A 12200-nucleotide genomic window follows, 5' to 3' on the forward strand; every position below is an offset into this window, starting at 1 on the left:
CCCACCCCCAATTCCTTTGGGATTTTAACAAAGCGTGTATGGGATAACCGAATGGCAAAGCTGGAAAGAAACTTGAAGGCTGGCCAGTCCACACTCTCCTCACAGATGAGGAAGCTGAGGCTTGGAGACAGAGCGGCTCACCTGAGGCTACAGAGCAAGCCAATGGCCTTGGACACAAGTGGGCTCGTGTCACCGCCTTCTCGTTACTGGACACGCCTGTGCCTGCACTTTCTGATGGGGCTGCCCAGTGGCACCATCTTTGCCCGGAGCTCAGCCCCAAGGCAAAGACGACACAACACAGCAGCTCCTGTGTCTCCACCCCAAACTCCTCTGGCCCCTTGAACATCCACCGAAGGAGAGTCAGCCCATGCCCCGGGGTCACTGAGTGGCGGACAGGAGGCCAAGGCCCTTTCCCTTCCCCACGATAGCTCCTAAATCGACAAGCTCAACTGACATTAGTCATAATCTACGCGTGAGAGTTGGCCCTCTTGTCGCAATTCCGTGCCATCAAGCATGGCGCTGATAAGCACAGCTAGATCTGATTCACAAACCTTTAACCAAATGTCCCTTCACAGTCCCCGTGTGAGTCACCCGGGCTACGGGCATCCTGTATAGAGCATCCGGAAGCAGTTAATCCAGCCTCAGTGAGACTCAAAATCATATATTTAATCACTAGAGAAACACCTAAAATATTAATTATATATACTTGATAGTGAGGAAACCCACATGTCCCTAAATGGTCACTGGCAATAATATACTTTCCTCTAATGCCGATAGCTTATCTTTGCCATAGAGATGAATGCAAGCTCTGTTCTCAGACTGCCCAGACCACGGTTCCCTCTACGGTGGTACATGACAAAGGAAGGAACGGTTGGGGGCCCAGTAGAGTGCAGACCACCACCAGATGTGACCATGTGATGAGAGGTACCGGTTCCCTTTCAAAGTTCTCTGCACACTCCTAAAGTTGCTCCAGTAAACGAATGTCAGTAAACAGAGTAATATTTTAAATTTGGTCACATATAATAGGAAGTTTGTCAATCGTTTAGTAAACAAAACAAAATTCTTAAGTTTAGCCCTTGGGTCTGCCTGGCCTTGTCTGCCAAGAGGGAGTTCCGTGGGCTACAGATTTCTCACTCTCCCGGGTGTAAGCCCTGGGCTCCCACAGGAGATGCTGTAATTCCACTGCCAGTTCCTTCCGATTTCAAAAGCAAAGACTCATCAAACCCTCCCTACCATCCTAACAACATCTAAGATGGGAGATCCCTTTTCAGAACAGCCGGTTTCCCTGTCCACGGAGAAGCTGAAAAGGTCACTGCTTATTCCCGTAAAGACCCCTTGAGACCAACTGGCTGAAGCTAGGAACGAGATAAGCAGGGTAGATTTCGTACAGATTTCATGCCCTGTGGCTTCCTCCCTGCCATTCAGATGCTAAGATCTATGAGGAAAAAGAACTGCTTTCAAATATACTATGTAACTATGGAAATAAATTAAGCCACCAACGATGGCTTGATGAAAAGCAGATCACCACCAAGACAGTGACAAGCTAAAGAGGAAGCTAAGGGAAACGCCCCCAGCAACGGAGTTAACTCTTTCCCCAGCCAGCCGTTTGGCATGGAGCATCTTTTTGTTCTCAAGATGCAACTACTGTTTGAACCTCATGCTAAGCAAGTGAAGACCGCAATACACGTTTTTACTTTATTGACGGAAGAGGGAAGTGTAAAGGTGTCTTCACATGGTTTATTTGTCTGAAACATTCCTTTTATGTACACGTGTCTAAAATTCACCGATTGGATCAAAAGATGACAAGTGTCACTGGTACAATTCCTGCTACCACCTTTTACACACAACTGCAATTGTGAAATGAATAGTTGAACTGTAATTATAAAATAAGACACAAGCGCCTCCAAGATGGAAATCGAGTCAACCAAGGCATCCTCAGGCTTTGGAAAGTGTTACTGGATGCGTCATCACTACACTAGCAAAATCAAAGGTCCTTTGCTACCTATCTGGTCACGTATTTTCAGTAAAAAATACAGCACCTAAAGAATAAATAAAACAGGAATAACAAGCATGCTATTACCAGCCAAATGAACAAAGAAACACTTCCAAGAATTGTTACTTTGTATTTTCAGGGTGTGGTCTGAGATCTTATCTAATGCCTAAAACAACAGACTAGCAGCCTGCCTTTTTTGTGTCACCTACTCACCTGGCACCATCATGACCACGAATACAGGTGTCTCGGTGTCACATGTGTGTCGTATGGTGTCTCGTTTCAGAAGGGGTCCCAATTCAACTAAGAGCACCTTTAGAAAGGAATGCTCTGCCCCTCCCGACCCTAGGCAGCTTTCCCCACTTCTCTGAGGATGTACAAGGCGGGCCAGCTCACATCAGGGACTGGAAAAAGACTGTATTTTTCTGGGGTCGTAGAGGGTCCATGTCTATAAAATCAGGCTGATTTTCTTCTCAACTCTGCCCCCACTGATAAAATAATACTTGCTGTTTGGGCCTTTCCCAATTTAGCCTGGTACAATCATGAAGAGCCCAGGTAAATGCAAGAAAGACAGATTTTTGAACTACATTATTTTTAGTGGGTAAAAGTACAAACTGTACAATAGTAAGCAGATAGAAAGAACAGGAAGGAAGGACAGCAGGGCCTTGAAACGGGACAGTCTGGACACCTCGCTATAGTCCTGCCGCTGCTGAGGACAAACCCCTTCTCCTCCTGAGCTGTAGACTCCTTTGCTTTAAAAATGCTAAGACTGGCCCAGAAGCTTTTGGTAAAGTCAAGTCTCTGCAAGCGCTTTGACGCTCCACGTTTTTAACTACTCTTTAATCAGAAACATATTAAACTTTAAAATGCTACCTTAAACACAGGTTTACATAAGTCATACATCTTGTTGGTGATTGAGGATGTGATTAAATCAAAAGACTATTTGCAGTAGCTCACAGGGGAAGACTATTAAGGCAAATGGGATCTATTTTTCCCTTCTCTGCTGCCGTTTCCCTCAGAACTTTGGTGGGAAGCAGAGTCTTAGAGTGTGCCCAGAAGAGCTGCAAAATCTCCAAATTCCTATCTACTGGGCTTGGAAAATATTTAAATTACAAATCATGATCATTTTGAAGGGGCAACGGAGCTCAATTGTTTTGGCTACATCAACATTAAAATTTGTTTGCATTTCCACATTACCAGGAAGCACTAGAAGATAAAGATCATTTTTAAATTTGCCGAGTAGCTAGGTGAACCAGCTGGGGATTAAAATTTTGCTCTAGACAATTTCCAAATCACCATAAGAATAGACTAAATTTCACAAGTCACAAAACAAAATTAGGTTCCTCTTGGAAGATAATTTTTTTTTTTTTTTGAGCCCCAAACAGGAGCTATAGGTGGCTGCAACCTCAAAGCCTCTGGAGTATTTAACAGGCGAAAGGTCTGGCTGGTTTTAAACAAGCTTTTTCCCCATGACATAAGCAAAACATTAAAAACGAGAATGGGGTTTTTAAAAAGCTTTTCATTTGCCATTTGCATTTGGAAGATTGGAATACCCACATCATTTCAGCCAGAGTTTCTGAGTATTATACCGCATGGCTAGCAACGTTCTGCCCAAGTGACTGGCAAGGTATTATTTCGATAATGTCCTCAATTTTCGTATATGGTATTTGAGTTGTTTGCTCTCTCAGAATACAAAACCCTGAGCCATTTTCTGTAATTACACCAGATGCATTTTAAGAAGCGCTCTTAGTCTTAACGAAAGCAAGAAAACAATCCTGCAACTACTAAGGACTGTTTGGTTTTCCTCTGGAGCACAGAGGTGCTGCTCAATGTCACCTTGATAATGGTGCTTCTAGTTGGGCTCACAGTCCGCCCATCACCGGGTTAATTTGCTTAGCATATTTTATGTGGCAGCAGCCTTACAACATTGCTTTGCACGACTTCAGGGCTGGACGTGGCTCGGGATTGTTAAAATCCACTCAACGGCACCACTCAGTCCAGAAAATCCAACTGTCCAACTCATCATGGGTGCACCAGCGGCAACCTCCGTGTGTTCCAAGCACGGCTGCTGCTGGGGCAAGGTGAGATCTGCCATCCCCCTCTCTGAGCCCCAGCCAGCACCCCAGGCTTCCTCCCATCACAGACCCCCTAACCCCGGAGTCACACAGGGCTCCATTCTCAGACGGGCCTCATGCTTAGTTTAATGCCCTGTTGTTGCTGTCTTGAAACGCTTAGTAATATGTGAACACGGGGCCCGCATTTTCATTGTTCACTGGGCTCCATTATGTAAACAGTCCTACCCTCTCTCCCTCAACACCAAAGCCCAGGTAAATGTAAAGACCTCCCTGCTCCCTGAAATGCCAGATGACCTACTTAAAATCGTGTTTGGCTCACTGACTTCAATTTGGCTTTGGAATCTCTAGCGGCTCCCAACTGCCCCACAACAGCACCCCAGTCCTCTCTCAGCCTAGCCCTGCCCTCCTTAGTTCACCCCTCCGCCCACATTTTCTAATCTGGTCTTTGTTCCTACTCCTGGGCGTGGTCCACAGGTAGGGCTCCGGGCACTCCCCTCTCTGCCATTTTTGCATTTCTGCCTGGGGGTCTACACTGTGCACCTGGCAGCCCACCACCAACACACGCTTGGCTACACCTGCTCCCACTTCTTGCACTGACACGCTTGGGTACTGCCTCCTCCCCTCAGTTCCAAGCTCCTTGTCCTGTGCTTTGAGCCCCCACAGACCAGACAAAATTGTGCCAACTCGGCTGTAGAACAAATACTTGTTGGATGGTCACCAACAATTGAGAAGCAAACAATGATGCCAAATAATGCACGTGCTGAAAAAAATCTAGAACGTCCCGATTAATATAAAGCTAATCTGGATAGCTTGCATTATCCAGACAATAACCTCAGTGCTCGTCCCTTTGTGCCCATGGACACAGCCAAGTCACCGGCAGAAGGGAAGGAACAAAGCCACGACCTCAGCATCAGCCGAGTCCCATCTATGCTGCAGTGTTCAACCTCTTCCCACGTTCCCTACCTGGGAATCTACTAGAGCCTTTACCACGCCAGTTGTCAAAGAAGCCACCTTGGCTTTCCATAAAGACATGCACCACCAGGGGTAGGGGATGAGAGGAAGCCACGTGGCACACAGAATCCAATGACAGCCACCACAGCTACAGAGTTCTTGCTGCCCAAGGGTGATTCTGACAAATGTACTTATGATACCTGGCATTTAGACACACCAAAGTCCTCCCACGTGGGGAGAGCCTCTTTATTCTGTCTTCTTTAATATTTTCTTACTTGCTGAGCGCAGAGGGGAGAAGGGAAAATCATGATTATCTGACGACAGAGACATAAAGGAAAGGAGAGTGGTATCCCCTGTTCACCTGCCACAGATGGTCCAGATTCTGACAAATGAACAAGCAGCAGAATTGCAGTGGGGATGGGAGCTTGGAATGACAGAAATCTACAACCCTTGGTCTGCATCAAGCCACCCTACCTGTTGGTCAGCAGTCCTATGAAAGGGTTGGTGAGCAGCTGGATGGTGGCTTTCGAGGCAAACAACAGGCCAACCTGCACGTTTTCATTCAGGAGGTCTTTGTCTTCACTGGGACAGTCAGAAGGGGCAGAGGATGTGTTGGTCACCATGTGCAGTGTGGTGGCCTTACGCAGCTGCCCCCGCTGCAGGTCTTGGGTGGCGTTCCCGGTGACCATTGTAGAGTTGTCGTAATAGGAAAAGATGCTCTGGAAGCTGTCCGAGGTGGAGGCCGTGAGCACCGGCCTGGCGGTCTGGGTCTCTGTAGTGTTGTTCTCATGCTCAATGCTGTACAGGTAACTCGGGATGATGGGGACTGGACAGGAGAGAAGAACAGCAGGGTGGTGACCACACTAAAACCCTCCCCCCCCAGACAAATGCCAGAGAGGTCCAGAGAGGTGGCACGTCTACCCCAGGACCAGGGCCCCTGTGCCGGATGCCCACACTGCTCACTAGAGCACAAGCCCCCAGAGGCTCTGAGCTGCCCTCTACTCTCGGAGGCAGCCGCTGTGCTAAACTGACTGCCCCGGAGACTTAAATACGGTCTGAAGTCAAGACAGTGCCGACCCGGCACCAACCGGTGCTTCTCAGCAAGAGAGGCTCGAAAGATTTTTAAATGAACCAATCAAGGAAGCAGACATCTAAATTTCATTATGTGTCTTAGGAAAAAAAAAAATCAACATGCAGGAAGTAATAATTTGGAAGTTCTGCAAAACTTTCCATTATGTGAGTGGGAATCTGCCATTTTTCATCCAACTTGTAAGACTTAAGAATTCCTGAGACTTCCATAAAGAGCAAAATTGTTTAACAGAAACTTCGGGCACAGGTGTTAACAATAGAGCATTCAAGCCAGAGAACTGAGGCCTTGTTGTTACTGGAAACAGATGGGCCCACAGCTGATACTCCTGGAGGTGAAACCCGCCTACTCCACGCTCTGTAAACTGCTGCAAGAGCCTGCAGGTGGGGAGAAAGGAAATTGCACCCGCCACTTAAGAGTCTAAATGAAAAATTTTTTTATTCATTAAAAGCATGCTTTTTAAGGAAAAGCATGCCAAATACTTTTCTGTTAATGAGGCTAATTAAGAGACCTGGATTTCAATTCTTTAGCTTTTCAAAAATCCATTACAGGAAAAAGGAGAAAACCAACAGTGCTCAAATTGCTCTCGCGATGGGTCCTGAAATGTTCCCGTCGCAAGTCATTCACTCATCCAACAGCTCTAAATGTCACTTCCTTTTATGGAGGGATGGACCGTGACTTGGTTTTTTCACATTACACCAAATTATTAACCCACCTTTTCAGATAGCATAATAATTATTTTAACCCATTTTTGACCTCTGGGAATTGTTCCTCTTTAATAGAAATCTTTTTCATCGCTGTGAAAGCGGGCAAGGGGAAGCGGGGAATTATCAGGAGGAAACATAAGTTCTGGGTCTTATCGGATGTCACAGTTTTTGCCCTGACCACCAGGAAAGCGAAGCCACGAACACGACTCCTCCTAGCCCAGGCGCCGCCGTCTGCAGGGGATGTGCTTTTTTGCAAAGCGTGTTCTCCAACTTTCCCAGGCAGGTGCGGAGTTCAGGACCGCGCTCGGCTCAGTAGGGCGCCCGAGGAAGGGGCACACGGGGAGGGGGGACCTGGGGAAGCCAGTGCCCGAGGGGCCTCTCGGGGAAGGGACGTCCGCGGAGGGGGCGCCCAGTCCGTACGTACCCACGACGGTGAGCAGCATGTTGTCCAGCAGCAGCGCGAGGAACACGATGAACAGGATGAGCTTCCGCGAGTGGCGGCTCTCCTGCAGCCAGCGGAGCAGCGCCAGCTCGCTCAGGGCCATGGCTCCGGGGCTCAGCTGCGGGCGCGGCGCGCGGTGAGGGACCGACACGGCCGGGGACCCCCGCGCTCCCGCCCCCGGCAGGGGAGCCGCGCGCACGGGCGCCCCAGCCTCCGCCCGCCTTGCCCCGATTGCGTCCCCACGAGCGCCTGCGCTCCCTGGAAAGAGCGTCCGCGAGCGCCGTCGGGGACCCAGCCTGGGGCCCCCGGGCGCAACCCTGCGCCCCGCCGCCCCCGAGGCTCACGCCTCTCCGACTGCGCCCTCGGAACGCTCCGCGGGCCCCGCGCTCCCTGCGCCCTGCACGCCGCCTTCCCGGGGTCCCCGGAATCCCGCGCGCAGCGCTTTCGTGGTCCCCCGCCCTTCCCCGGCCCCTGGCGCCGTGCCCCGCGGGGACGGAGCGGGGTCGGCGTTACCTCGGGATCGCCTGCGGCTGCCTGCCCGGGTCCTCCGCGTCCGCGCCACCGCCCGGGCTGCTGTGGGCTCCGTCCGTCCTGGCCGCTCGGGTTCGCAGTCTCCGCCCCAGCGGCCGCCGCCGCCGCTCAGTTTACCGGGTCCGGCTCTGACGTCACGGCGGGCGGGGGCGGGGGGCTGGGGCGCCGTTGCGGCGCGGAGGGGCCGCCCCCTCCCTGTCCCCGCCTCCGCCTCCACCAAGGCGCAGACCCTGCCTGGCCCAGCAGTGCGCCCTAGGTACCTGGGCCAGGTGAAGCGGCAGGGGCGCAGAGGGAAGGGGTCGGGTGCCCCAAGCAAGGGGTGAAGGGCCAGGGCCAAGGTGAAGAGGCAGGGACCAGTGCTTTCTTCTGCTTTGAACAAGTTAGGTGGCTGTTTAAGCCTCAGTATTCCTGAAATGAGCCTTCTGGGCGTGAATGATGGCCGTGGGATGAGTGCGCCAGGGGTCATAGGTGTTGGGAACCAGGGACGGACTTCTCTTTCTTGGGAAAGCCATACTTTGCACCCCACCCTCTCCTTCCCTCCTCCACCTTTGCGGCACGATGCAGGGTGCCACTCGGAGCCTTTGAGCCTTGGGCACCCTCAAGCTGGTGGCATGGGAATGGGGGAAAGGGATACCTCTCAGTGTCACCCCACAGTGGAAGTCGGGGGAGGTGAGGAGGGTTTCAGGTCCTTGAGTCCAGGTGTCGGAAAGTGGGAGTAAAGGGCTTGGGCTTCTGGGGCCACATGGGCAGGGGACCCTGGAGATGGGTGAGTGCTTGGTGCCTTAGTGCAAGGGCTCAGGCAGCAGCTGGCCCTGGCCTTGGGTGCTGCACCCTCCATGCTGTGTCCTGGGGGTCTGGTCTAGAGATAGTTGAGAGAGGCAGATGCCCGTCTGTGGCTGATTTGGAGCTGTTATCCTAACTCCCAAGGGCTAAGAGTCCACCTGTGATTTCCAAGTCTTTTCTATAAACAAAGGAGAAAAGAACAGATGCCCTCTGCCATAGCTGGAGCTCTGGAGGCCCTCCCAGGGGCTCCAGGAACAGGAGCTGTTTTCTTGGAAAGCCATTTAGAATAAATGTTACCATGTCACAATCTCTTAGCAGAAGGGTCAGACCTTGTTTTATTCATGTTCGCTTGGGTTGTCAGCAGGAGGCCACTTGGAGCAGCAACGTGATGTGCGACTGTCCCCAGTCTCTCTACCTCCTTAGTTCCTTCCAGAGACCCCCCCCCATGCTTCCCTTTATGACCCCCCCATGTGTGAGAAAAGATGGTTGAATAGGTAAATAGGTCAAGAACACGGGTCTCTGGGACGTCCCAGGATGTATGCAAGTTAAATATTAAATAGGGAGGAGAGAAAGCAAACCACTGAGGGGGAGAAAGCAGATGGCAGCGAGCTGTTTAAGATGTTAAGATGTCACGTTCCTGGAATGCCCCAAAGTGCTTGCTCTGGAGTTTCAGAACCCACAGATACAGGCCCTACCCAGGGACTGTGGGGACAGAGAAGTGTCACTGTTAAGGGCCTTTGTCAGGATGCCTAGGTCCCAGCCTGCTACTTCCTTGACTGGTGACCGTGGGCAAGTTATGTAGCCTCTGTGTGCCTTACTTTCCCCATCTCTGAAATACGGACACTATTATAATTGGACCTACTGCAGGGTGGTCGTGAGAGCTACATGGGAACGCACAGGCAGCTCTTCGCACCGTGCCCAGCACACGGTGAAAGCTGGGTAAGTGTCAGCCATTCATTCATGCACGGCGTATTTGTTGAGTGCTTACTGTGTACCAGGCACATGGCTGATGCTGGGGCGCCAGTAATGGCCTAGACAAAACCCCTGCTCTGGGGTTGCTTACATCCTTACATTCTGGTATCGACATCACAGCATGAACACAGGAAGCCACACCAAACTCCAGCACAGCCAGCCCCAGCCAAAGCAGATTGCTCCCCTGTGCTCCCTCCTCTGGGTCCCTGCCACCACCCCTGGAGCGCCGTGGCCTGCAACTGAGTCTTCAAATTTTTTGTTGACAACCCCTAAAAGAATTTTTCTTTAAATATGTATGCCTTACACATTTTTTAACTGGCATCTAAAATGAATTTTTTAATCATAAATTTAAATAGTTTGGGGTATATTGTATATGTTTACCTTTATATATAAAACTATTATATCTCTCTTTTAAATGTACCCAATGGAATATAAATATTATAAAAATACAAAACCATATTATACTTAAAAATACAAACAAGTTTCTCTTTCACAGTCAAAAAATTTACATTTTGTCCTTTACACCTTCAAAGTATGTTTTCGTTCCATTTCCAACAGCATTTTATCCTACTGTAATGTTTTTATTTAAATTCTGTATTCATCACCTTACTTATTACGTGAACTGAGACAAATAGATGAATATGCATTAACTTTTTAAAGTTTTCTTAGGGCCATAAGGCTCTAAAATTCCTTTTAGGATTGTGTAATTATAACAGTTATTAATGGTATGCAAATGATCAAGACATCATACATAAACATGAGTCTTGATAAATTAACATAAAAAGGGAAATTGTATGAGAAGTACATTACTTAATGAGATGGAGGGAAGGAGATTTTTGGAGCCTTGATGAAAGAGACCCTGATATTGTCTCTGTTTAGTGCCTGGGATGCTTTTATGCCTCAGCACACTGTACTACAGTGAGGTGGTCAGACTGGGATTAGGTACCAGGTGAGCCTTTCTTTTGCCCAGTGGGAGACAGGAGATTGCTGAGAGGGGAGGGGATAAAGGAGCCTCCTGATGTCTGCATCCTGGTCCATCTCAGCCAGATCAATTTTAAAGTAGAAGGAGTATGGAAATTGAGGATCCCCAATGGCTTGGGAAATCTTCACATAGACCCAGTGTCCCGACATTCCAGGCTCAAGGGCCCAATCTGGGGGCCCTGCATGGGCTGGGCCTTCAGCTCTCCACAGCCTTTTCTTATACCTCTCAGTCCCTGCCTTCCCCCTCCAGCTACGGCGGTTCCGCTCAATGTTTCTCTGCCTCAGGGCCTTTGCACACTCTCTTTCCTCTTCCTAGGAAGTTCTTCCTCTTCTTTTCCTAGGAATCTCCTCATTCTTCAGTACCAGCCCTAACGTCATTTCTTGGAGGAAGCCATGCATTCATAGACCCCACCACCCGTGTCAGACAGGTCCCTCTCTTATTAACCCACATGGAACTGTACTTCCTCCAGAGTATGCCTCTCCACGTGGAATGATACCCCCGTAAGTTTGATTAATCATCTCTGTTTTCCCAGGTATCAGGACTGGGGTTACTCACTCATCACTGATATCCCACAACACGATCAATGCTCATTAAACACCTGCAGAGAGACGTACACAGGCCGTTAGCAGAGCAGTGGGAACCAGAAAGAGAAGCACCTTTCTGGAAGGGGAAGGGCATGTTTCTCTCTCCCCTGACGGAGGCCACTCCTCGAGGACCAGGCTTTGAGGACGCTGCCTAGTGGACACAACCCTTATTCGTTCTCCCTGGGAATGCAGACTGGTGGGCTCAGCCACCCTGCCTTCTGCCTCTACCCACTAACACCCTTTTTGGACATTAGGGATTGATAAGGTGCAAAGGTACCACCAGGGTTGGCTTTTTCATTAAATTTCAATATTTAGGAATGATAATTCCTAAATTCCATTTAGGAAGTGGCCACCTAGAACATAGCAGTGAAATGAAGTAGACATTATCTGAGATACACTAACATGAGTTTAAGCTATAGGTAGCATCCTAGCTGGGTCACTTTACAAGCTGTATGACATGTATGGGGATGCTATTTAATTAACCATTGCATGCCTCAGTTTCTCATCTGTCACTCAAGCATAGTAATAGTCCCTCCCTCGCTTATAGAGATTAAGTGGGATGAGCCTGGCACAGTGCCTGACACTCATCAGGTGTTGTCTGTTATTGGAAAATTGAAAACTGAATACGGGAATGGTGTGGGTGTTCCACGGGGAAAATCCTCAGGGACTCCCACCACCAGAGAACTTGGAAATAAGGAAAACAAACTTACCTCCTGGTCATTAAGCTGTGAAATGTAAATAATGGGTCAGAGCAGAAGTTAACAAAGGCATGCTGAAGAGACTTGTTAGACTAGTTAGCACATGGGGAAGAAAGGCACAGTCACCAGGTGGGCCCAGATCAGAGCAGGCAGGTCACAGAAGGGGGAGCCCAAATGGCTACAAGCTCCTGCAGAGACACTCAGATACACTAGTAATCAGAGAAATGTCAATTAAAATGACAACGAGATACAGCACTATACCCATAGCACTGGCAGCAGTAGGAAGCCGGGTAATGCCACTTGTTGCGAAGATGTAGGAAAACGGAGTCCTTCCCTTGGCATGGATGGGGACTGGTGCAGCCTTTCTGGAGAGTGATCAGGAAGTGTTTGGGGGAGTT

The 12200-nt window shown here is 49.5% G+C and overlaps 1 protein-coding gene across 1 annotated transcript in view; it reads right to left on the reverse strand.

Annotated features, from left to right (window-relative positions):
* The window catches only part of SLC18A2 (solute carrier family 18 (vesicular monoamine transporter), member 2), a 43334-nt gene extending 35421 nt beyond the window's left edge, over nucleotides 1–7913 (reverse strand). Inside the window, exons 1-3 of the mRNA XM_012642456.1 lie at nucleotides 7766–7913; nucleotides 7235–7370; nucleotides 5491–5842 (exon numbers count right to left, since the gene is read on the reverse strand). Of these exons, the coding sequence (XP_012497910.1) occupies nucleotides 5491–5842; nucleotides 7235–7355 (473 nt within the window). The 5' untranslated portion in view covers nucleotides 7356–7370; nucleotides 7766–7913. The remainder of the gene's footprint in view (nucleotides 1–5490; nucleotides 5843–7234; nucleotides 7371–7765) is intronic.
* Nucleotides 7914–12200: the final 4287 nt, after the last annotated feature.

This window comes from Propithecus coquereli, unplaced genomic scaffold (assembly GCF_000956105.1).
Source record: "Propithecus coquereli isolate 6110/MARCELLA unplaced genomic scaffold, Pcoq_1.0 Scaffold179, whole genome shotgun sequence".
Classification (NCBI taxonomy): domain Eukaryota; kingdom Metazoa; phylum Chordata; class Mammalia; order Primates; family Indriidae; genus Propithecus; species Propithecus coquereli.